This window comes from Urtica dioica, chromosome 3, assembly GCF_054948205.1.
Source record: "Urtica dioica subsp. dioica isolate 48M chromosome 3, U.dioica_male_clone48M_v1_H2, whole genome shotgun sequence".
Classification (NCBI taxonomy): Eukaryota; Viridiplantae; Streptophyta; class Magnoliopsida; order Rosales; family Urticaceae; genus Urtica; species Urtica dioica.
In genome coordinates, this window is record NC_142758.1 from 13,638,509 (window position 1) to 13,665,476 (window position 26,968).

Here is a 26,968-nt window from a genome sequence, read left to right on the forward strand (position 1 = left end):
TCATAATCATTTCCCCACCATTATTAGAATTACCAAGTACTATTGTTTGTTAAAGAGTTGATAGAGCCACGTCAGCAAGATGTTAGTTGATAGGCGGTTAGGGAGCTAAACAATATTCTGTTAAGATGAAACTGTGTATATGAGTTGTACCACTGTAATTATATTCATTCAGTGAAATATCAAAGAAAACACTTTCGCAGAGAGATTCATTTTTCTCTCTAGCAAACCCTAGATCTAATCTTCTCTTGGTATCAGAGCACAACAAGAATGGCGATCGATACGTCCGATTCGGCGTCATGGTCACAAGCGAATCCTTTTATTTGTCAATCTGTATCTCCTCTCTCCGCCTCACTGAGTTCGGCAATCTCTGTCAAGCTCGACAAGGAAAACTACCTCATCTGGAGATCTCAAATTTTCCCGGCGATCAGAGGCCACAACCTCCAAGGCTTGGTTCTCGGAACGAAGGCGTGTCCACCGGAGTTTCTCACCGTCATTGATGAAGCAGGGAAAAGCAAGGCGATTCCAAATCCAGAGTTCAAGAATTGGAATCGCGAAGACCAATTGTTGCTGAGTTGGCTTCTCTCGACGTTGACCACATCGATTCTCCGAAGTGTGACTTGAATCGGCACTTCCAGAGGACTCTGGGCGGCGCTCGAGAAGCTATTCGCCGTGAAATCGAAAGCGAGGTTGATTCCTCTGAGAGTTCACTTGCAAACCACGAAGAAAGGCGATTTGTCGATCTCGGACTATTTTGCAAAAATGGAAGGCATAGCAGATCAGCTATTCCTGGCCGGAAGCGATGTACCTGAGCAAGAGCTCGTCACAGCGATTCTGACATGTCTACCTGTTGAGTATGATGTGACAGTTGGTATGGTAGGAAATCGTCTTCAGATGGCCGAATTCCAAAGCATAGAAGTCTCCGTTCAGGAGATTCAAGCGATGGCTCTAGCTCAAGAAACCAGAATTGAGCAACAAAACTCCTCAATCTCGGGAGATTCACATCAAGCAATGGCGAATTACGCCGAGAACAGGAACAATGGCCGAGGACGTGGACGAGGCAATTTCTCCAGAGGTCGTGGTGGCAGAGGACGCTCCAACAATGGCGGTCGAGGGAATTCCAGGCCAACCTGTCAGATCTGCGGGAAGCAAGGTCATTCAGCACTTGCTTGCTGGCACAGGTTGGATGAGAACTTCACCGGCGAGGCTACACAGTCCTCCACGCAATCCTCTCCACAACACAGAGCCGCGGCTTTCTTTGCTGGACCGGAAACCATCTCAGATCCGAGCTGGTATGCAGACTCTGGGGCAACAAATCACGTCACGGCAAATATGGAGAATCTTCAGTTCAACGCTGAGTACAGAGGAAAAGAGAAGCTAATGGTAGGAAATGTTAAGTGTCTCACTATCACTCATACAGGTTCGACCTTGTTACCAATTGATAAAACAAGAAACCTAAAGATGCACAATATCCTTAGAGTACCAAATATCAAAAAGAGCCTGATTAGTATCTCCAAATTGACTGTTGAAAATCGTGTTTGTGTTGAATTCCATTCGGATTTTTGTGTTGTTAAGGATCTGAAAACAGGGAGGCATCTTCTTCGAGGGGAGCTTAAAGATGGACTCTATCGATTGTCACATGGAATTGCTGTCAAAAATCAGTCTCCAAGTGCCTATTGTGTGTCAGAAAATTGTGTCAAGTCTCACTGTGAATTTTGTGTCTCTAAAAATAAGTGTAATCCTAGAATGAGTACTCCTTGTAGAGCAGGTGTTAGAGAGTCGAGTCAAGTTGATAGTGTTGACTCAAACTCTTGTAAAGCTGTGTTTAATGCTTGCAAATCTCAAGTTGTTACGTGTGATCCTGTACGGACTGAATGTTCTGGAAAAGAATCAGTTCATAAGAGTCTCAAATGGGGTCTTTGGGGCCATACCTCAAAACACATTGTAACATCAATATTGAATAAATACAAGCTTTCTTTTTCTGAATCAAATGCTAATTTTTTCTGTGATTCTTGTCAACTTGGAAAAAGCCACACTCTGCCCTTCCCAAAATCTTACTCAAGAGCCAGTAAACCACTAGAGCTAATTCACACAGATCTTTGGGGCCCGGCACCAAATATTTCACAGAATGGTCACAGATACTATAACCATTTCCTTGATGATTTTACTCGTTTTACCTGGATCTACCCCCTCAAACTGAAGTCTGAAGCCTTCTCTGTGTTCAAAAATTTCAAAAAATTTGTTGAAAAAGCTTTTAAAACTCCCATTATCACAGTCCAGTGTGATGGGGGGGGGGGGGGGGGGGGGGGGGGGGGTGAATTTCGCAGCCTAAAACCATTTCTGATTGATCAAGGCGTCCAAATGAGACATCCCTGTCCCCATGTACATGGCCAAAATGGTCGAGCCGAAAGAAAACATCGTCATATAGTCGAGCTTGGTCTCACTCTCTTAGTCCAAGCCCAACTACCCTTAAACCTGTGGTGGGACTCTTTTCAAACTGCAGTTTACCTCATCAATATTTTGCCTACCTATGTGCTTCAAAATCAATCTCCATATCAGGTCTTGTTCCAAAAATCACCAGATTACAACTTCTTACGTGTCTTTGGGTGTGCTGTTTTTTCTCACTTGCGTCCCTATAATACACACAAACTTGAGTTCAGGTCTTCAAAATGTGTTTTTATTGGTTATAGTCCAGCACATAAAGGTTACAAATGTCTGTCTTCTTCTGGTCGAGTTTATATAACCCGAAATGCGATTTTTCATGAGTCTGAGTTTCCTTACAAAGAGCTTTTTCAGTCTGAGTCTGTGTCCCAAAGTGTGTCAAGTCCATGCCTAAGTCCACAGTCTGTTTTTGTTCCATGTGACATCGGTGTGACCAGGTCAGTCAATGACACAGCTTCTCTCAGCCTCTCTGCATCAGACTCCGCGACATCACCAACAGCATCCACATCACCTATTCCCATTTACCCAGAAAGACCCATTGAACCACATATTGAACCCACTCAAACTGACAAGAGTACATCCATACACACACCAAGACCCATTGGACCACAAAGTGAGCTTAACTCTAATGCCAGCCATACCTCTCCACTTACTCACATTTCTCAGCACAGCACTGCCATCACCCTCATTGACCAGCCTGTCCCTTGTCCCACTAAGCCTACTCAAATCCACAGACTCCCTGAAACGAGCAATACCCACACCATGACCACACGGTCGAGAACTGGTATCTTCAAACCCAAGCTCTTCAACTTTAGTCGCCATCCCCTACAAATTGACCCAGGTCCATCCGAACCCTCTACTGTTACTCAAGCGCTTGGACATCCTGAGCGGGTACTTGCCATGAAAGCTGAGCTCGGCGCTCTCAGCAAAAATGATACTTGGGATTTGATTCCATTTGACCCCAAGTACAACATTGTGGGGAACAAATGGGTGTTCAAACTTAAATACAAGCCCGATGGGAGTCTGAGTCGCCACAAAGCCCGCCTTGTTGCGAAGGGTTACACACAAACGCCGGGCATCGATTTCTCGGAAACTTTCAGTCCCGTTGTGAAGCCTAGCACGATTCGCATTGTTCTCACTCTTGCGGTACATCGGAGCTGGCGTGTGAGACAACTTGATGTCGACAACGCTTTCCTAAACGGTGTCTTAACTGAAGATGTGTTTATGTGGCAACCGGAAGGTTTCGTTGATCCGCACCGTCCTCACCATATCTGTAAGCTCAAGAAGGCTCTGTATGGTCTAAAACAGGCTCCGCGTGCCTGGTTCGAGAGTCTTCGACGGGTTCTCTTGGATTGGAAGTTCTACAACTCCAAATCCGACTCTTCACTCTTCATCTACACCAACAATGGCGTGTGTATTTTGTTTCTGGTCTATGTCGATGACATTCTTGTCACAGGCAATGATGACGCTGCTATCTCCAAGCTTATTTCCAACCTTCACAAGTGCTTCTCACTCAAGCAGTTAGGCGATCTTCATTTTTTTCTTGGTGTTGAAGCCTTTCGTGACTCAACTGGACTATATCTTTCTCAGTCAAAGTACGTGGCTGACCTTCTCCGAAAAACAGGCATGACTACAGCCAAGCCCTTCTCTACTCCCATAGCTTCAAGCCTCACCTTGGCCAAGAGCGAGGGGGAGCCAATGACTGACCCTTTCCAGTACAGAAGTGTCGTCGGAGCTCTGCAGTACTTGACACTCACAAGACCGGATATAGCATATGTAGTCAACAAGTTGAGCCAATTCCTACAAAGCCCAACTGAGGTTCATTGGCTTGCTTGCAAAAGAGTCTTGAGATATCTCAAGAGTACCATCACTCATGGTATTCACCTCCAACCTTCACCGATGCTCTCACTCACGTGCTTTACAGACGCGGATTGGGCAGGTGACATTGATGATCGCAGATCAACCAGTGGTTACTGTGTATTCTTAGGAGGATGCCTAGTGTCATGGAGCTCAAGAAAGCAACACGTGGTGGCAAGGTCAAGTACTGAGGCAGAGTATCGCGCTCTAGCCCATGCTGCGGCTGAGATACTGTGGATCAAGTCCCTGTTGAGTGATCTATGTGTTGGTCTGTCACAAGTGCCAGTGGTGTGGTGCGATAACATGGGAGCTGCTTCGTTGGCTGCAAATCCTGTTGCTCATGCCCGAACTAAGCACATTGAAATTGATGTGAATTTTGTTCGAGACATGGTCACAAGCAAAGAGCTGGAGATTAGATATGTTCCAACATTGGAACAAACAGCCGACGCATTGACAAAGGGTCTATCAGTCAAGAGATTCTGCAAACTAAAGGACAAGCTCAACGTGAAGGAGTCACCGTTTCGCTTGAGGGGGAGTGTTAGAGAGTTGATAGAGCCACGTCAGCAAGATGTTAGTTGATAGACGGTTAGGGAGCTAAACAATATTCTGTTAAGATGAAACTGTGTATATGAGTTGTACAACTGTAATTATATAGTGAAATATCAAAGAAAACACTTTCGCAGAGAGATTCATTTTTCTCTCTAGCAAACCCTAGATCTAATCTTCTCTTTGTTTATACCCTAAATTGGATCTGAATTTGAAGGACACATATAAACTTATCGTCATTATTTTGTTAAAACAAAAATACATTTATTATATCCTGCCTGGTTTTCACATAGCCCAATTATGTTATCACAAACTACAATAACTGATATTATAGTGCTACAAGGTGTGTGTTGTATCTATACCCCGATCTCTACGCCTATCTATTAATCCTGTGTCATATATGACAGAATATACCATCTTATATATACTCACCATGGCTAAATGCTTTCTGCGACTACTTATTACGACAATAATGACAACCACTTCTTCTTCTTCTCCTTCCTTGTGCTACAATATTTGCCTAAATGAGAGCCGTTTTTTCCTAGAAGAATCATCAGATCATGAAGATTCAATCTTCCTCTCTCTTGGGCCTCCTGGTCCACACAATCCCAGCTCTCATGGTTACACCACATCAACCGACAAATCAATTCCAAACTATATTCGCCATGAAACCCTAACGAGTACTAGAAGAAATACCCCTGATGGCGAGGCTGTGACGGTGGCTCTTCGTATTGGGCCACCAAACAGGAGTCCCGGAGAAGTTCTCGCTCCAAACTCCGAATGTGGCAACATCAGCAATTTTGAAGGACAGTACTGGATTCCCTCGCCGGCGCAAATCCTTGTCGGACCGACACAATTCTCTTGCTCCGTTTGTGACAAAACCTTCAATAGGTACAACAATATGCAGGTAAGTCAACGAGCTACAGAAATTCTTATGATAAGCTGTTTATTATTATTATTATTATTGTTCTTTGAGTAAACAAATTAATGTAAAGAAAATCGTGGTATTTCAAACAAAATCCTAAAAGTTGATTCCTTCCTTATTATTTTGTTGCTTGCAACCCTAGCCTCAAGTCTTAGATCTTCCATTTGGGCACCTGCTTAAACTTTTCTTTCTTTTAGTATTTTGCATCCCATTAATACGGAAATTATACATGCCAACGCTTCCATTAATTGGTCACATTAGGTCTCTTTACTACATATATATCTTTCAGTAATATTAACCCCAAAAAACTCAAACACTGTAAATAATTAGATCCTGATCAAGTCTTTGAAGTAAAATATTTATAAAAAAATAAAAAATAAAAATTATATCCTCCATTTGGCATCTCCTTAAAATATTTTTCTTCATCTCATATATATATATATATATATATATATATATATATATATATATATATATATATATATATATTCCTTCACTTCTAGATATTACACAAGCTAACTAGGGCTTTCATTAATTTGTATCCATTCGGATTGGGAATCTCTTTCACTCACATCTTTCATCAATTTAGAATTTCAACTTCACTAAACATAATCTAACCTTCTAATTTGTTTTGTGTGTATGTGTGTGTGTGTAGATGCATATGTGGGGACACGGATCGCAATACCGGAAGGGAGCGGAGTCGCTGAGGGGGACGAAGCCGGGGTCGGCAATGCTACGGGTGCCGTGCTACTGCTGCGCGGAGGGGTGCCGGAACAACATCGCCCACCCGAAGTCGAGGCCATTAAAGGACTTCCGCACCCTTCAGACCCACTACAAGCGCAAGCACGGCTCCAAGCCCTTCAGCTGCTGCAAGTGCGCCAAGCCCTTCGCCGTGCGCGGTGACTGGCGCACCCACGAGAAGAACTGCGGCCGCCTCTGGTTCTGCTCCTGTGGCTCCGACTTCAAGCACAAACGCTCCCTCAAGGACCACGTCCGCGCCTTTGGTCCCGGCCACGCCCCGCACTCCGTCCAGGCCTGCGAGGACGACGATGACAACGATGAGGATATTGATTGTAGCCCTATGATTATTGACTGATTGATTGATCATATCATCACTTAGGTTTTCTATTTATTAATTTGTACACTTGCATGATGGTGACTTTTTATCCATCTTAATCATTAGGTTTTTCCCTAGGATAGGAAGTGTTTGACGATTTCCTTGAAGTATGCTCTTCACAACAATGATGGGGATATTGAGCGTTGTTAATTCAAGTGTGTTATTGTTGAATGGTGAGATTGTCAATCTATTAGGTTCTACCATAGATATAGGAAGTGTATGATTTCTTTAATGTATTTTTTTTCGCTAGTATAGGAGGATAACTTTTTTGATGTATGTTAACAAAACGATGGTGAAATTGGTTGTTGTCCATTAACTATTGTTTACTACTCGTATATGTTTAGGAGGTTTCGTAACATTGTTGGTTGTTCTTTTGATGTAGTACTCTTTTGTAGGTTTATGTTGACTTGATTTTACCCTGATATAGGAAATGTCAAAGTTTTTTTTTTTTTAATTGAAGTATGTTTTTCATAAATATATGACCTTGGGTAAACAAAGAAATGTTCTTTTTTAGTGTGTGTGTGTGTACTAAGGTGGTTCAGTTTCAAGTTAACCATGACTTTGTCTCGTGTTGTGTATGTCCGATTTTCAGTTCGATCAGTGAAATTCTGAGACAAAGCTTAGTAATAGTGCAGTGAAAGCCAACGTTCTATTTCTACACATGCAATTAATGTCGGAAAGAGTGGAAGTGATTAAAGCACCGACTCTTTTACTTTCTAAATTCGTGTGAGTGATTAGATTATATGGAGGACTAAATCTAACACACAACACTGTAGTAATCATGAAGTGAATTCAGTGATTTTAGAAAGTGAAAGAGAGACTGTTTGCTGGTCTTAATGTATTTCTGAGAGGAAAAGGAAATTAGGGTTACGAAAGGTGCGCGTGAGTGAGAGCGAGTCTGAGCTACGACTACCACTTAAAACGCCTTTGATATCGTCTACATCTACTGCTACTATTAATATGTCAGTGTTTGTGAGACTCAGAGAGAGAGAGAGAGAGAGAGAGTCTCAGAGTCTCAATTGGATCAGGGGACCACGAAGAAATACTATACTGTTTTTGGGGTTTCACCCATATGCATATATATTTTTTTTCCCATTTCCCAGACCAATTACTCTACTCCATAAAAGTCTCTCTCTCTCTCTCTCTCTCTCTCTCTCTCTCTCTCTCTCTCTCTCTCTCTCCATACAAAAACCTTTTTGTGTTTTGTTTTTATCATCCCCTGATCAAATTTATTTATTTCTATTTTAAAATACTTTTGCCGCTCTAAGACCATATGGGTGCGATTTACGTGTTATACATATACATTATTTTTCTATCTATGCATTATATATATAGTATAGTGTAAATATATACATATATACGTATGACATATATTATGTACGCAATGAAGTGACATGAGGGTATTCGTTGCCAGAACAAAGAAAAAGAAGTGACATGAGGCTCAGAGATTTTCATTCCTTATATCCAACATTGCGGCCCAAAGTGTTGTTCCAGTTGTTCATTCAAAACAAATTTTACATGGTGGAATCAATATATATTAATTCGCTTAAAGCATTTAATTAAAAGTCACGTGCTTGCTGCGCGCTCTATCAGAAATAAGAGTGTATTCTAGTCGAATAATCATAAGAAATAATTAATTGTAAATTGTAGTACAATTTGTCTAAAATTATTAAATATTCAAATTTAATAACATTTAACAGATAGAAAAAATTAAAGAAATTAACTATTTGATATTGAGACTATTAATTATGAGAAATGTCAAGGTTTAGTGTTTAAACAAAATAGTCAAAATTTTACATTTTCCATAAAAGATTGATTGTACAATCAAAGTAATGGCGTGTGTGTGTATATATATATATCATATTTCCCTCATACAATAATTACAGCTAATAAACCGCCATACGAAACTATAATATTTAGCAAATTAGCTAAGGTTTTTGACGACTAATAATTAGCCAAAATAACCATTAAAATGTTGAAATCACCCATCAAGGAAATTAGATGTCAAAACCGTTTAAAAATATGGCCAACACAAGACGTGCAAAAAAATCAAAAAATCGTAAATCGAACCGGACTATCGATTTTTTAAACCACCGGTCTGGTTTAAAATAGTTTTGTTTAATCCATTCCGGTCTAGTTTTTTGGATAGTTCTTGAAACAGTTAAGCCTACAAGAATAAGAAGTCTCTTCAAACACTTAAGGGACAGTTCTTGAAACACAAGGTCATGGCCGCAGCCAAGCAGTATTCTGTGGAGAAGTTTCAACAAGAGATGAACTTAATCAGGGATGAGGAAGAGGAAGCCTACAAGTGGTTGTGTGACAAAAATCTAGTGCATTGGGCAAGAGCCAACTTCAGAATTACTCCAAGATGTGATATACTCCTTAACAACCTCTGTCAGTATTTCAATGGTAATAGGGCTATTTTACTAGATAGACAGAGACATATTGTCTATGCTAGAGATGATTAGGATGTATTTAATGAAGATGATGACCAAACAACGCCTCGTTGTGGAGAAATGGCATGGGGACATAGGACCTAGAATCTTCAAAATCATTGAGAAGAACAAGTCCTTGAGTGGTGAAAACATTGCAGAATGGTGTGGGGATTCATTGTATCAAGTTACAAATCTGTATGGTCGCATGTATAGAGTTGACTTGGCATTGAAGACATGCTCTTGTGGATGCTTTCTGTTGTCAGGTAATTGTCACGACCTTGAACTTGTATTCATTGCACTGATATTATTCATGTTATCAATCCTTGAATTTGTCGAGTAGTCCTTGTGCTTATGCGATTCAGTGCATTTGGCAAAGGGACGAGCAACCAGAGAACTACATTAGTGAATGCTTTAAGAAGTCAACGTACATGAATATCTATAAGCATAAAATATGTGCAATTAATCCCATGGAGCAGTGGCCCGAGACAGGAAAGACACCTATAGGAATGCCTCCCAATAGAGTAGGACCAGGAAGGCCAAAAAAACTAAGATGACTCAAGCACTATGAGGTCGTGCCACCACGTAGGACTAGAATGATCAGGAAACATGTCACAATCAAATGTTCTGGTTGTGGAAAGTATGGCCACAACCTCACTACATGCTTTAGAAGACAACAAAAAATTTGGTAAGATTGTACACATTTTGTTAACTCTGTTGGCAGATTTCTTGCTTTAGAAAATCACTGCAATATCTATAAATGTTGTTACATTTCTTGATAATGCAGAGACAAGAATAACGTCAAGCTAGGGATGCACATCAACAGGCTAGAGATGCTCAAGATGAAAGACGTGGAAGGGGACGTGGCCGTCGAAGGGGACGTGGACATAGTGGAGGATCAAGCCAATCAACTCAACAACCCACACAACAAGCAGCTAGTACGAGCCAATCAACTCAACAACCGGCACAACAAGCACCGATAAGGGTAAACTCAACAACCCTTAAACCCAATTATGTTTTTTTGTATATGGTATTACTCATAACCTTTCTTATTGCAGCGGAGTCCTCGAATGAACCGGGCCCCAACCAGGCGTTTCGGCCTTCTACCAAGAACTTTATTTGGAGATTGGACGTAAAGAAAATGAAATGCTTTTTTTTGGATCGTGTACTGGTTTTTTTTTTTGTGAGAAGTTCACAAAACTGAGTACTTTTTTTGGGTGACAAGTGCACAAAACTCAATGGAAAATCTATGAAGTATGTGTATGAATTATGTGTATCAAAGCTGGTTCTTTTTGTATTGACAATGTATCAGATTTGTGGCTTTTATTGACAAGTTGTTATGGTTTTTTATTGGTAATGTATTAGATTTGTGGCTTTGACAATTTTTATGGCTTTTTATGCATTACTAAGTTATCAGCTTTTTTGTCAATGCCATACTAAAACAAAACTTCAGACCAAGCTAGAAAATACCACATTCCATTATAAAATACCAATTTACATTACAAAATACCAATTACAAACTTTTGACCAAACTTCAAATATCATAATCCCTAAAACATTACAACATAGCTTGACAATTACATCAGTCTCACTTAACACAGACTTAATAAACAACCACAATCAATTCAAAACTTATACTTATTTGAAACAGATGACATAAACAAGAACAAGCATGACGATAACAATATAAAACTTGATCTTTTGTGCTTCACTAGTTATCTTCTCCCTCAGTCTATTCAGCTAGTCTTCGTCTTCGCCATAACCTTCAACTTGTTTCAAAGCATCTTCAAGATTGTTAATCCTTTAAAGTAAACCAGGAATTATTTGAACTGACCTTTTACACATCTCAGAATCAAACCAAATCCATATACCACAGCCTCTATCGTCGGGACTCTGCTATAAAAATAAGGACACGAAATTAGTAAATCAAAACAAAAACGAAGACGAGAATAGGGAAAATACCAATTACCTTATATCTTGAAGACCCATAAAAACGTCGACCAGGATGATCACCTTTCCAGGCCATTCGCAGAACACACGCCATCTTGCATGGACACCGCGGCCTCTGCTTGTCATCGAAATCACCATCGTCGACTCCGTCCGAGAAATTACTCGTGGAAGACGATGCCTTTGACGAAAAGCGGATTGGATAGGGTTTTGTTTCGGGAAGAAGGTGTTGGAATCGATCTAGGGTTTAAGAAAATAATTAACGCTTCGGTAAGCGGCGGAAATTTAAAAATTTTCTTTTACAAGTAAAACAGTTTTTACTAACCTAGACAAGTGCAAGTACATGTAATTAAAAACTAATATGAGCTAGAAGTTTACTAACCTTTCTTGAAGCTTGAACTTTGAAGAAGCTTTTGGAAAGTTTGCAACGCTCGTCTCCCCTCGCAGCACGTCTCTCTTTCTTTCCTCGGCACCTCGAGCAACCACGAAAGTTTCTATCACTAAATCACTCGAAATAAAGGAATTAGTGAGTGGGCACTTTTAAACACTACGACTTAAGAACGAGTCTTGAAGTCGTAGAGCTAAACACTAGGTCGAGTGAGGACCTAGGTGCCAAAACATGAAAAATCGAAAATAAACTAGAGAGAGAGAGAGAGGAGTTTCGGCCACAATGTCTAGAGAGAGAGTCTCTCAATCATTAACTTGTGTGGAGTGAGAAAAATGAGAAGAATGAGGCTCCTATTTATTGGAGAGGTCTGACCTTCAATAAGGTAGTTTCCTCTTCTATAGAATATCACATATTCATGAGCCAATTTCCCTTTTTCTTTAATGAGGCACACGGCCAAGTCTTGCCAAGCAAGTCCTTGAATTTGTTTCCTCTTTTATTTGCTTCTCTCTTGACCCTTATGGTCGAAATTCCCTTATGCCATGCATTGGAAATTTGTTTCCTCTTTTTCTTTTGGCAAGTATCTAAGTACATTTATGCACAAAATAAACTCTCTTTCCTCTTGGGTAGTAGGCACCCAAATCCTCTAGAAAGGCTTCTAGAATTTTCTTCACTTGTTCATGACAACATAAGAAAAGGCCCATTTAGAATTTTCAATAAAATTCTTATGAAATGAAATTAATCCACAAGGCCCATTTAATCATATTATGGCCGAGTGTTACTTGTCATCAAATGACCATGTCAAAAAATTTATTGACATTCATTTCATCCTATGTCTCAAAGACAAAAATACCCTTTTGATAATTTTCGTTCTTGTTTTGACTTAGCTTCCAGTTTAACTATTCCTATCGATGTGATTCGTGACAGTCACCTCATGGACCCAAATGAACAAAGCTTGAGCTAAACACTTGGACTCAAAAGTTCACAAACCTTTTCCAAGTTTAGCTTAATGCCAACTGACTCCACTAAAGAGCTGACACTGAAAATCTCTCGGTTCAAATGAATTTATTTTCTACTCAAGAATTCGACCTAATTATGATGAGCGGATCCACTGAATATTATCTATGTTACCCTTCATGAATGTCATCAGCTAGTCGGGATTTACTAAATTACCATTTTACCCTTCTAGCTGTTATTTCCTCAACTCCTTTGTCGCTTCTGAATAAGTTAGAAACAATGTATTGACGAGGAGCTAACAAGTCACATTGTTTCATCCAAAAGAGTCAGGACTCAATTTGGACAATGGCCAGTTCATTTATTCACACTCCAAGGAACAAAGCATGAGGTGACATACATTGCATTTCAGCAATCTTGTACATGAATTCCATATCTATGAGAACTTCACAAAGTTACTCATGACATACTCACAACTTAGTACTTCACCAATAGGCCTTGTTCGGAATCACATAGTGAGTCTGAACTTTGACTTTCTCAAATGAGAATACTAAGGTGTGAAATGGCATGTCTCATTTCAGGATTAAGGTAAGCATGATGCAATTCATACATAGTGACTTCGAGACATAAGAGGTTAAATGGTTTGTTCTTATATTGTCTATAGAAGTGCACTGGTCAATTCAGTACCTTCGGAAGATACCTAGAAGAACTATAGAGTCCCCAACTCTCAATGCCTCATAACCAGACATCATAGATTCTTCTAACAATCATACTGAGGTCAATAGTCCTTTGACCCTAAGATTGCGAATATATCGTTTTAAGCAAACTACGAAGAGTTTGTTCATGTAAATCTACATTTGTCTCTTCGTAAGTTGTTAAGTTTGTTTATGGACTAAAAGACTAAGGTTTTATCATAAAGCTTCAAACAAAGAGAGAATGAATGAACGTTTCAACTTTATTAATGAATGAATAAGCAATTACAAGCAAGAGTCTTCGTAAGACTATATGACATCAAATGTACATAAATAGACACTACTACTCTTCTTGTGGGCACCATTGACAACAAACTCCCACTTGACTCAAAGAAGATGTGAGTAGTCCTACATGCCTAATCCCTCTCGAAGTTGGTCGAAGACCATGTTCGCTAGGGCCTGGGTGAATGGATCTGCCAGAGATCAACTTCACTTCCACGTCTCCGCGTTGCGCGATCTCTCAAATCAAATGGTATTTCCTCTTAATATGTTTAGAGGGCTTATGGCTTCGAGGTTACTTTGAGTCAGCGACAGCCCCACTATTATCACAATAAAGGGTTATGGGCTCGTCGACGTTTGGAACAACTTCCAAATACTTAAGGAATTTTCTAAGCCATACAGCCTATTTGGATGCTTCACAAGCAGCCACATATTCCGCTTCCATTGTGGAGTCAGCAATGCAAGATTGCTTAATACTTCTCCACACAACAGCTCCACCATTAAGGATGAACACAGATCCCGAAGTGGATTTCCTGGAATCCTTATCCGCTTGAAAATCGGAGTCGGTATATCCCGTCATAGTCAGGTCAGTATCTGAGTATGTAAGCATCAAGTTCCTAGTTCTTCGAAGATACTTAAGAACATGCTTAACAGTAATCCAGTGCTCGGGTCCAGGGTTCGATTGGAAACGGCTAACTACGCCAACGGCGAAACATATATCAGGTCTAGTGCAAGGCATGACATACATGAGGCTTCCTATGGCAGAGGCGTAAGGAATTTTCCTCATGTCTTCAATCTCTTGTGCAGTCTTGGGAGACTGGTCCTTAGAGAGTGAAACTCCATGCCTAAAGGGTGTTTGGCCCTTCTTGGAGTCTTGCATCGAGAAGCGATCCATTACCTTATCAATATAAGACGCTTGAGAGAGCGACAGGGTCCGGTTTTTCCTATCTCGAAAGATTTGGATTCCCAGAATGTACGCGGCTTTTCCTAGATCCTTCATATCGAATTGCTTTGCTAGCCAGACCTTAACCTCAGATAACTTACCCACGTCATTACTAATGAGTAGTATATTATCGACATATAGTACCAGAAACACAACTTTACCTTCGTGTATTAACTTGTAAACACAAGGCTCATCTATTGACTGTTCAAAGCCAAAGCTCTTTACAGTTTCATCGAATCTAATATTCCATGACCTAGATGCTTGCTTTAGTCCATAAATGGACTTAAGCAACTCACAAACCTTGGTATCTTGACCTTCTTCCACGAAACCGTCTGGTTGAGCCATGTAAATGCGCTCGTCAAGATTGCCATTCAGAAATGCTGTCTTGACATCCATTTTCCAGATCTCATAGTCGAGAGCTGCAGCTATGGATAGGAGTATGCGGATGGATTCAAGCATCGCGACTGGCGAGAAGGTTTCTTCATAGTCAATCCCTCCTTGTTGGGTATAACCCTTAGCCACAAGTCGTGCTTTGAACGTCTCGACGTTCCCATCAGGACCCCTTTTCTTCTTGTATATCCACTTACACCGTACGGGTTTAATCCCTTCAGGAAGGTCTACAAGTTTCGGGACATTATTGACATACATCGAGTGCATTTCAACTTTCATGGCGTCAAGCCAAAGGTTTGATTCAGAACAAGCCATCGCTTGGCTATAGGAAACAGGATCTTCCATGTCAGAGACGGCTACAAGAGAGTCTCCATAAGACATGTACCTGTCAGGCTTTTGAGTAGCCCTCCCACTACGTCGAAGTACTACTTGACGAGATTCTGACGAGTTAGGTTGTGTTTCAGTTGGGGTAAGAACAGTTCTTACAGATGAGGTAGAAGCTTCCTCACCCAACTTTTCTTCAAGCACAATTTTGCTTCTAGGTTTTGCATCTTTCATAAAGTCCTTCTCAAGGAAACGAGCATTCGTGCTAACGAAAGTATTATCGTCCTCAGGACTATAGAAAGTAAAACCTTTGGTTTCCTTCGGATATCCTACAAACAGGCACAATTCTGACCTACTAGCCAACTTGCTAGTCTTTTGCCTCAGCACGTGTGCATGGCAACCCCAAATTCGGATGTGGCCCAAACTAACTTTACGGCCAGTCCATCTTTCATAAGGAGTACCAGGAACTTGGTTCAGAATATAGGCGGCTGTTTCAAGGGCATATCCCCAAAAGGAAAGCGGGAGTGATGAGTAACTCATCATCGATCTAACCATCTCCATAAGAGTTCGGTTTCTTCTCTCTGACACTCCGTTTTGTTGAGGTGTGCCAGGTGCGGTAAGCTGAGAAGCGATACCTTCTTCTTTAAGAAAGTCATCGAACTCTCCAGACATATACTCACCACCTCGATCAGATCGAAGGGTTTTGATCACTTTGCCAGTTTGCTTTTCCACTAAAGCCATAAAGACCTTAAATACGTTAAAGGTCTCGGATTTGTGTTTGAGCAAATAGACAAACCCATATCGTGAGTAATCATCAGTGAAGGTAACGAAGTATTCGTATCCTCCACGTGCCTGTTGGCTGAGCGGACCACATACATCAGAATGTATTAGTTCCAGCAACTCAGTGGCTCTTCGACCTTTATCAGAGAAAGGTCGCTTAGTCATTTTTCCTTCTATGCAGGATTCACAAGTAGGTAGTGAACCTATTGCAGAGGCTTGGAGTGGACCATCCCTCACAAGTCTCTTAATCCTTTCTAGACTGATATGACCAAGTCTTAAGTGCCATAGGTGTGTTGATTTTGTTAGATCGGAGGATTCAGAAAGTTTGATCCTCTTTGGCTCCCTAATTAGATCATTATCTATTTCGGTGTCTAAAAGAGAAGGTTGAGTGGGATAGATGTAGAAAAGAGCATTCTTCATACATGCATCAGTGACAAAAGAATTATCAGGAAACGAAATACGAATTCCATTCTTAATGAACTTTAAACAATAATCTTGCTCACGAAGACGAGCAACGGATATTAAGTTCTTCCCAAAGGTAGGAACAAAATAAACATTATTCAAGTTTAAAGTGCGGTCTTCAAAAGACAGCGTCACGGATCCCACAGCCTTTGCAGACACCAGGTTCCCATCACCCCATTTGAAACAGAACTCGCCTTCCTCTAAGCTTTTGGTTTTCTTGAAACCATTCAAGGAACATCAAATATGGTTAGTAGCAGCGGAGTCAAGAATCCGCGTTGATACATTATCAGCTACTAAGCATGCTTCGGTAACTAGTACAATACTATGTTCCTTTGCTTTGAGATAGGCAGGACAGTTCTTTTTATCGGCCTTGTAAGGTCCCTTCTCAGTTCTAGAGGCGGAGGCTTTGTGCTCAGTAGCATGTGCCTTTCTCTTAGTGAGACCTACAGCAGTGTGAAGTTCCATCATAAGCTTGGTAACAGTGTACTCTAGCTTGTTTATGGAGTAGTTCATCATGGAGGTATCAAGAGATGCGGGGAGAGTATCTAAGATCATATCTATGATATTCTTCCCATCAATCTTAGATCCTAGGATTTCCATTTTACTCAGATGACTAATGATCAATATCATAAAGTCTCCAACAGGAGTCCTAGCCTTCATGTGACAGTTCATAAACTGTCGGACTGCTTGTTGCCTTGTTTGACGCCCTTGCCCTCCAAACATCTCAAGGAGATTATAGAGCATTTCGGTGGCAGTCTCGATGTTACGATGTTGCTCTTTCAGCATATTGTTCATAGATGCCAAGATATAGCACCTCACAATCTCATCGGATCGAAGCCAGGCCGCTACGGCGTCATTATCCTCTTGAGTTGAATCATCATTCGTCAGAGGAGGACACGGGTTGGTGAGTACCCATTTGTGCTTGTTAATGGTAGGTATTATGTCGAGGTTATGTTTCGAATCTATGTAGTTTTCGTTTTCGAGTTTGTTCGAGGAAAGAATGAAAGAGAGAGAGTTGGGAGACATATTGCCTATAAAAGTTGAAACAAGTTTATGATTAGTCTTTGGTTTAGGATTTAAGTTTGTTTAAGACTTTATAAAATCCAAAGGTGTTATGAACGAAATGACACTTTACTCCTTCGAGGGAAGGCCGCAACGAGTCTCCTTTCATAAGTAAATGACTCATCATTAATGCATAGCCAAGATGTAAATACATCAATTTTGACTAGCCACCTTGTAAATTGGTTTGATCACTCACATCCTTTCGCAGGGCCTCGAGGGAGGATTACTAGGGATTGAGTCTAAGTGTGTAACCAACCCTTAGTCCAAAAGATTGACTTTGAAAAACAATCCGCCGAGGGGAGGCCTTGTCATCATCGTCTAACTCTCGGACGTAGCTCATTGAGCAATGATCAGAGCAAAGCGCCCTTGAGTACTCTCATTTAAGAGAGGGCCACAAGGGTGACTCTTAGTTCGGCGACACTTGCACTTTTCATTAGTGTTGGGGATCGTGGGTTACAAACAACAAGTATAACCCTCCCACTTAGTTTTTGGAGTTGGTTCATCGACTCTTATAAGTTCGGAAACAAATTTCCTAGTTAGAGAGCGACAGAGCGGACAACTAGAAGAGAATCCTAGATCGACATGTTCAGAGTAGTATTAGTGCATAAAGGCACAAGGTACATACTCGATCTTTTCCTATTTTCTATTTCGGGAAAGTGCATGAGGGAAGTGTGAACTTCAACTCACTCGAACACTTGAAAGTTTGAGATTACACATCTTTTTATTTTTCGGCTTGTCTACAAAGAGACCTCCCACTCAAATTTTCAAGAGCATATAGATTTTGAACATATGTGATATAGATATAGTTTTGAAAACATTTTGAAAATTTATTTGATTTGGATGACAAAATATTTTCAAGTTTGAAAGTGAAAACGATTTTTCAAAATTCAAACTAGTTTTGTAAAAATTCAATTTCAATTAAACTTCCAAAAATCAAAACATTTTAATCTTACACATCATGTTTATAATCATATGAAAAACATTTTTTCTCAAGAAAATTTTCTCATTAGAGTTCTATAACTCATGGTAGTGGGGTTTGAAAATCCGGATTTCTAAAAAACTGGAGTTTCAGACAGCCGCGCACCTCGGAGTAAAATTGCCATATCTGGCGGCTCCGATGTCCTTTTGAGCCGAAACCGGTGGCATTGGACAGAGGACAGACAGAGCTTTAATTTGATTAAAAAATCATTAAATTTCAATTTCTGAGCAGAGAGTTATGCCACTTTTAATGCGGGTTTACTCCAGCTCGAAGAAAAAGAAATAAATTAAAGCTTGGTCCTTTTTAGGTGCGAAAAAGAATCAAGTGTAACGGAACGTTTTAAGATGTTGTTTAAGCTTTTATTTGTGTTTTATTAGCAGGGTAATAACATAGAATAAAAGAAATAACAACATGCATAAAACGATTCAAGTAAATAAACGAAACTAGCAAGACAATATAACTAGTCACAAAATTTTACTCGAAATTTCTCAAACCTTTAAAACACGTTTTTCAATATAAAAAATTAAAAACTTTTAGAACTGATTCTAATGTGTTTTAAAAACATCCCAAACTCATAGAAAATCAACATGCTTTTTAATTTAAAGACATGAGCAATAAATTAAAAAAAAATCTAAGATAACAATTCTAACTTGTCACAAAATTAGTAAACTTTCGAAAACGATTTTCAAGCTCATAATTTTAAAAACATGTACATGCTAATCTTTGACCATAGCTCTGATACCATTTGTTGGAATCGATCTAGGGTTTAAGAAAATAATTAACGATTCGGTAAGCGGCGGAAATTTAAAAATTTTCTTTTACAAGTAAAACAGTTTTTACTAACCTAGACAAGTGCAAGTACATGTAATTAAAAACTAATATGAGCTAGAAGTTTACTAACCTTTCTTGAAGCTTGAACTTTGAAGAAGCTTTTGGAAAGTTTGCAACGCTCGTCTCCCCTCGCAGCACGTCTCTCTTTCTTTCCTCGGCACCTCGAGCAACCATGAAAGTTTCTATCACTAAATAACTCGAAATAAAGGAATTAGTGAGTGGGCACTTTTAAACACTACGACTTAAGAACGAGTCTTGAAGTCGTAGAGCTAAACACTAGGTCGAGTGAGGACCTAGGTGCCAAAACATGAAAAATCGAAAATAAACTAGAGGGAGAGAGAGAGAGGAGTTTCGGCCACAATGTCTAGAGAGAGAGTCTCTCAATCTCTAACTTGTGTGGAGTGAGAAAAATGAGAAGAATGAGGCTCCTATTTATTGGAGAGGTCTTACCTTCAATAAGGTAGTTTCCTCTTCTATAGAATATCACATATTCATGAGCCAATTTCCCTTTTTCTTTAATGAGGCACACGGCCAAGTCTTGCCAAGCAAGTCCTTGGATTTGTTTCCTCTTTTATTTGCTTCTCTCTTGACCCTTATGGTCGAAATTCCCTTATGCCATGCATAGGAAATTTGTTTCCTCTTTTTCTTTTGGCAAGTATCTAAGTACATTTATGCACAAAATAAACTCTCTTTCCTCTTGGGTAGTAGGCACCCAAATCCTCTAGAAAGGCTTCTAGAATTTTCTTCACTTGTTCATGACAACATAAGAAAAGGCCCATTTAGAATTTTTAATAAAATTCTTATGAAATGAAATTAATCCACAAGGCCCATTTAATCATATTATGGCCGAGTGTTACTTGTCATCAAATGACCATGTCAAAAAATTTATTGACATTCATTTCATCCTATGTCTCAAAAGACAAAAATACCCTTTTGATAATTTTCGTTCTTGTTTTGACTTAGCTTCCAGTTTAACTATTCCTATCGATGTGATTCGTGACAGTCACCTCATGGACCCAAATGAACAAAGCTTGAGCTAAACACTTGGACTCAAAAGTTCACAAACCTTTTCCAAGTTTAGCTTAATGCCAACTGACTCCACTAAAGAGCTGACACTGAAAATCTCTCGGTTCAAATGAATTTATTTTCTACTCAAGAATTCGACCTAATTATGATGAGCGGATCCACTGAATATTATCTATGTTACCCTTCATGAATGTCATCAGCTAGTCGGGATTTACTAAATTACCATTTTACCCTTCTAGCTGTTATTTCCTCAACTCCTTTGTCGCTTCTGAATAAGTTAGAAACAATGTATTGACGAGGAGCTAACAAGTCACATTGTTTCATCCAAAAGAGTCTGGACTCAATTTGGACACTGTCCAGTTCATTTATTCACATTCCAATGAACAAAGCATGAGGTGATATACATTGCATTTCAGCAATCTTGTACATGAATTCCATATCTATGAGAACTTCATAAAGTTACTCATGACATTCTCACAACTTAGTACTTCACCGATAGGCCCTGTTCAGAATCACATAGTGATTCTGAACTCTGACTTTCTCAAATGAGAATACGTAAGCTGTGAAATGGCATGTCTCATTTTAGGATTAAGGTAAGCACGATGCAATTCATACGTAGTGACTTCGAGAAATAAATGGTTAAATGGTTTGTTCCTATTTTGTCTCTACAAGTGCACTACTCAATAGTCGATTGACCATTAGATTGCGAATATATCGTTTTAAGCAAACTACTAAGAGTTTGTTCATGCAAATCTACATTTGTCTCTTCGTAAGTTGTTAAGTTTGTTTATGGACTAAAGACTAATGTTTTATCATAAAGCTTCAAACGGACAAGGAAGAATGAATGAACGTTTCAACTTTTTATTAATGAATATGCAATTACAAGCAAGAGTCTTCGTGAGACTTTATTACATCAAATGTACGAAAGTAAAGACTACAACTCTTCTTATGGGCACCATTGCCAACAAACTCCCACTTGACTCAAAGAAGATGTGTTTAGTCCTTCATGAACTTGTTCTCTAGGCCTTGGTGAATGGATCTGCTAGGTTGTCCACCGTTGAGATCTTCTTCACTTCCACATCTGCGCGCTGCACGATCTCTCGAATCAAATGGTATTTCCTGTCAATATGTTTAGAGCGCTTATGGCTTCGAGGTTCCTTTGAGTTAGCGACAGCCCCACTATTATCACAATAAAGGGTCATGGGCTCATCGACGTTTGGAACAACTTCCAAATACTTAAGGATTTTTCTAAGCCATACATCCTCTTTGGATGCTTAACAAGCAACAACATATTCTGCTACCATTGTGGAGTCAGCAATGCAAAATTGCTTAATACTCCTCCACACAACAGCTCCACCATTAAGGATGAACACAGATCCCGAAGTGGATTTCCTGGAATCCTTATCCGCTTGAAAATCGGAGTCGGTATATCCCGTCCTAGTCAGGTCAGTACCTGAGTATGTAAGCATCAAGTTCCTAGTTCTTGGAAGATACTTAAGAATATGCTTGACAGCAATCCAGTGCTCGGGTCCAGGGTTAGATTGAAAACGGCTAACTACGCCAACGGCGAAATAGATGTCAGGTCTAGTGCAAATCATAGCATGCATGAGGCTTCCTACGGCTGAGGCGTTAGGAATTTTTCTCATAGCAGGTCTCTTGTGCAGTCTTGGGAGACTGGTCCTTAGAGAGTGAGACTCCATGCCTAAAGGGTGTTTGGCCCTTATTGGAGTCTTGCATCGAGAAGCAATCCATCACCTTATCAATATAAGATGATTGAGAGCGCGATAGTGTCCGGTTTTTCCGATCTCGAAAGATTTGGATCCCCAGAATGTACGCGGCTTCTCCTAGATCCTTCATATCGAATTGCTTCGCTAACCAGACGTTAACCTGAGAAACAAAAGTTTGAGTAATATATCATCGACATATAGTACCAGAAACACAACTTTGCCTTCATGTGTTAACTTGTAAACACAAGGCTCATCTATTGACTGGTTAAAGCCGAAGCTTTTCATAGTTTCAGCGAATCTAATATTCCATGACCTAGATGCTTGCTTTGGTCCATAAATGGACTTAAGTAACTCACAAACCTTGGTCTCTTGAGCTTCTTCCACGAAACCGTCTGGTTGAGCCATGTAAATGTGCTCGTCCAGATTACCAATTAGGAACGCCGTCTTGACATCCATTTGCCAGATCTCACAGTCGAGAGCTGCAGCTATGGATAGAAGTATGCGGATGGATTTAAGCATCGCAACCTTGGTTTATTCATAGTCAATCCCTTCTTGTTGGGTATAACCCTTAGCCACAAGTCATGCTTTGAACGTCTCGACGTTCCCATCCGGACCCCTTTTCTTCTTGTATATCCACTTACACCCTACGAGTTTAATCCCTTTAGGAAGGTCTATAATTTTCCAGACTTTGTTGACATACATCGAGTGCATTTCAACTTTCATGGCGTCAAGCCAAAGGTTTGTTTCAGAACAAGCCATTGCTTGGCTATAGGAAACAGGGTCATCCATGTCAGAGACGACTACGAGAGAGTCTCCATAGGACATGGTCCCACTACGTCGAAGTACTACTAGACGAGATTCTGATGAGTTAGGTTGTGTTTTAGTTGGGGTAAGAACAGTTCTTACAGATGAGGTGATAGCTTCTTAACCCATCTTTTCTTCAAGCATGATTTTGCTTCTTGGATTTGCATCCTTCGTAAAGCCCTCCTCAAGGAAGCGAGCATTCGTGCGAACGAAAGTCTTATCGTCCTCGTGACTATAGAAAGTAAAACCTTTGGTTTCCTTTGGATATCCAACGAACAGACACAATTCTGACCTACTAGCCAACTTGCTAGTCTTTTGCCTCAGCACGTGTGCAGGGCAACCCCAAATTTTGATGCGGCCAAGATTTACTTTATAGCCAGTGCATCGCTCATAAGGAGTACCAGGAACCGTTTTGGATGGAACATGGTTCAGAATGTAAGCGGCTGTTTCTAGGGCATATCCCCAAAAGGAAAGAGGGAGTGATGAGTAACTCATCATTGATCTAACCATCTCCATAAGAGTTTGATTTCTTCTCTCTGACACTCCGTTTTGTTGAGGTGTGCCAAGTGCGGTAAGCTGAGAAGCGATACCTTCTTCTTTAAGAAAGTCATCGAACTCTCAAGACATATACTCACCACCTCGATCGGATCGAAGGGTTTTGATCACTTTGCCAGTTTTCTTTTCCACTAAAGCCCTAAAGACGTTAAATACGTTAAAGGTCTCGGATTTGTGTTTGAGCAAATAGACAAAACCATATCTTGAGTAATCATCGGTGAAGGTAAAGAAGTATTCGTATCAACCACGTGCCTGTTGACTGAGCGGACCACATACATCAGAATGTACTAGTTCCAGCAACTCAGTGGCTCTTCGACCCTTATCGAGAAAGGTCGCTTAGTCATTTTTCCTTCTTTGCAAGATTCACAAGTAGGTAGTGAACCTATTGCAGAGGCTTGGAGTGGACCGTCCCTTACAAGTCTCTTAATCCTGTCTAGACTGATATGACCAAGTCTTAAGTGCCAGAGATATGTTGATTTTGTTAGATCGGAGGATTCAGAAAGTTTGATCCTCTTTTGCTCCCTAATTAGATCGTTATCTATTTCGGTGTTTAAAAGAGTGGGATAAATGTAAAAAAAGAGCATTCTTCATACATGCATCAGTGACAAACGAATTATCAGGAAACAAATACAAATTCCATTCTTAATGAACTTTAAACAATAATCTTGCTCAACAAGACGAGCAACGGATATTAACTTCTTCCCAAAGGTAGGAACAAAATAAACATTATTTAAGTTTAAAGTGCGATCTTCAAAAGACAGCGTCACGGATCCCACAGCCTTTGCAGACACCAGGCTCACATCACCATATTTGAAACAAAAGTCGCCTTCCTCTAAGCTTTTGGTTTTATTGAAATCAGTCAAGGAACAACAAATTTGGTTAGTAGCAGCGGAGTCTAGAATCCACGTTGATACATTATCAGCTACTAAGCATGCTTTGGTAATTAGTACAATACTATGTTCCTTTGCTTTGAGATAGGCAGGACAACTCTTCTTATCGGCCTTGTGAGGTCTCTTCTTAGATCCAGAGGCGGAAGCTTTGTGCTTAGTAGCATGTGCCTCTCCTTGATTACTCTTTCTCTTAGTGAGATCCTCAGCAGTGTGAAGCTCCTTTATTAGCTCGGTAACAATGTACACTAGCTTGTTCATGGAGTAGTTCAGCTTGAAGGTGTTACCGGTCCGTCCCGGCCCAGTGAGACGACGACGGCGGTGATAGTGGCCGTCCTTGGAGCTCCCCTTGGCGCACAGCCGGCCCTGGGCCGTCACCCGGCCGATGGCCGGCCCAGAGCCATCACTCGGCCAATGGCCGGCGCAGGGCTGGCACTCAGCCATTGGCCGGGCCTGGGAAGTCACTCGGCCGGCCCTGGGCCGTCACCTGGCCGATGGTCGGCCCAGGGCCGGGCTAGGGAAGTCACTCGGCTGGACCTTGGCCGTCACTCGGCCAATGGCCGGCACTCGGCCGGTTTTGGACCTTCACTCGGCCAAGGGACCTCCAAAACGTCCCCATGTCGCCTATAAATACGAGGCTCGACCCCTCGAGTCAGGTAATCCGAATTTGAGTACCGAAACGCTGCTAAACTCATAACTCACTCATTTCTCTCAAATCTCGGCTCTCTAAACACCTAACCTCTTTTACCCACCTACATCCTACTAATGTTGAGCATCGGAGAGGTTAATAGAGGCACCCCCTCTGTTTCCCCTTTGTAGTTCACACTCTTTTTCCCACTTTTCAACCGTCAAGACGAGACATGCATCACCAACAACTAAGGGACGACTTGGGATACCAAGTCCGACATGCTTGAGCCCAAACGCGATCACTTGGTCTGGCCTTGGGTTGAACCGTTTAGGGCTCCTAAATCGTTGTCCGAAATCGAGCGACAACATTTTGGCGCTAGAAGGTCGGGACCTCTCGACCTTGGCGACGCTCTCCCTTCCAATCCCTTTTCTTGCTACCTCTACGACTCTCGAGAGATGAGTCAAATTCCAACTACCTCCGCAGGTACTCGAGCGGCGGCCTCGAGATACGGCCTCCAGAGCCACGCACATCGTCTAGGAGGGCAGCCCCGTGACAACGAGACCCAGCCACAAGGCCCGACGAATGACCCCGAGGCCGCGCTCCGAGAGGACACGGCTCGAAGGCTCGCCGAGCTCCTAGACCATCCCGGCGTCGACGGCACGCTTATCGCCGACCTTCTCGACTATGACGTCGAGGATAGATCCGCCCGAGGCGACTCCGACCCCGACTATGTGGGGGAGTCAAGAACCGACGAGGCAACGCCTAACCTCGCCCAGTCACGGTCCGATAGGACAAATGGCGCCCCGACCGAACCGTCACACCCGGTGCAGCAGCACGCATGGTCACACTCCCGAGGACTTGCCCCCTCGGTTTCAAGAGAAGGTCGGACACGGCCCCTCGCCGGGGAGAGAGCCGTCCTCGGGGACGATGAGGCCGCTAGCCGAAGCGCTCGCCGGACAGTCTGGCCAAGGACGACCTCGCCCCGTCAAGCACCGAGTGTAGACCTGAGAGAGCGCCTAATGGCGCAGAGAATCTCCCGAGGGAAGGATCTCCGCCAAAGGCTCAACTTCCGGAGGGACGCACTCTCCGCCACCACTCTCGGCCGACCTCAGGCCAATGCTGGGGACCGAGCGTCCAACAAGCGTTTACATGCGACTCCCGCTGTCCCGGCGGTCAGCCCAGCTAACGGGCTCGACATGGTAACGATGATCCAGAGCCTCCAAAACCAAATCATCAAAATGAGGGAGTCTGGGAGGCAAAGGCCTTATGGAGGGATCGAGGAGTCATACTCTCCTTTCGCCGCTCAAATCCTCGTGCAGCCTTGCGTGGGGAATTTCAAGTTACCGTCCATCCCTCCTTACGACGGACGGACGGACTCAAACTTCCATATCCAACATTACGAGACGTGGATGACAATGCAGAGGCAGTCGGACGCCACCCTGTGTCAAGCCTTCAGCTTGACCCTCACGGGGTCGGGGTCGGGTTCGAGGACTACCTCGATGGTCGAGACGGCCGGGGGACAAAGCGGTCGCCGTCGCGACGATCAGGACGGAGATCGTCTCGACCCTCTAAAGAGGAGGAACAAGGGAGGCCAGGCCCCTAACGGTCGCTCCCTCCCCGAGCTGAGACCTTCACATGTCGATAGCTTCCGAACGTTTTAGGCGTTCACCCCCCTGAACACTCCGCAGGACTGGATCCTAGCTCTACACCGCGACAAGCTAGGAAGCCCCGCTCCTCTCACGAAAGATCTCGTGAAGCGGGACCGAAGAAAATTATGTGAATACCACCAAGACGGGCGTTCAGCGGAGAGAGGTACCAAGCCATTGGTGAAGAAGTTGACAAACTTCTTGCCGCCAACTTCACCAGGGAGGCGGAACACCCCAAGTGGGTGTCCAATGTCGTCATGGTAAAGAAGCCAAACGGGAAGTGGCAGATTTGTATCGATTACGAAGACCTCAACAAGGCCTTCCCGAAAGACAGCTTTCCTATCCAAAGAA

The 26,968-nt window shown here is 41.8% G+C and overlaps 1 protein-coding gene across 1 annotated transcript; it reads left to right on the plus strand.

The window, feature by feature from the left end:
* Window positions 1-5,314: 5,314 nt before the first annotated feature.
* Window positions 5,315-6,863, plus strand: LOC149402402 (zinc finger protein WIP6-like). The gene is made up of 2 exons (XM_089608361.1): window positions 5,315-5,749; window positions 6,423-6,863. The coding sequence occupies exons 1-2, from the start codon at window positions 5,315-5,317 to the stop codon at window positions 6,861-6,863; spliced, it is 876 nt and encodes a 291-aa protein (XP_089464487.1).
* The last annotated feature ends 20,105 nt before the right edge of the window (window positions 6,864-26,968 follow it).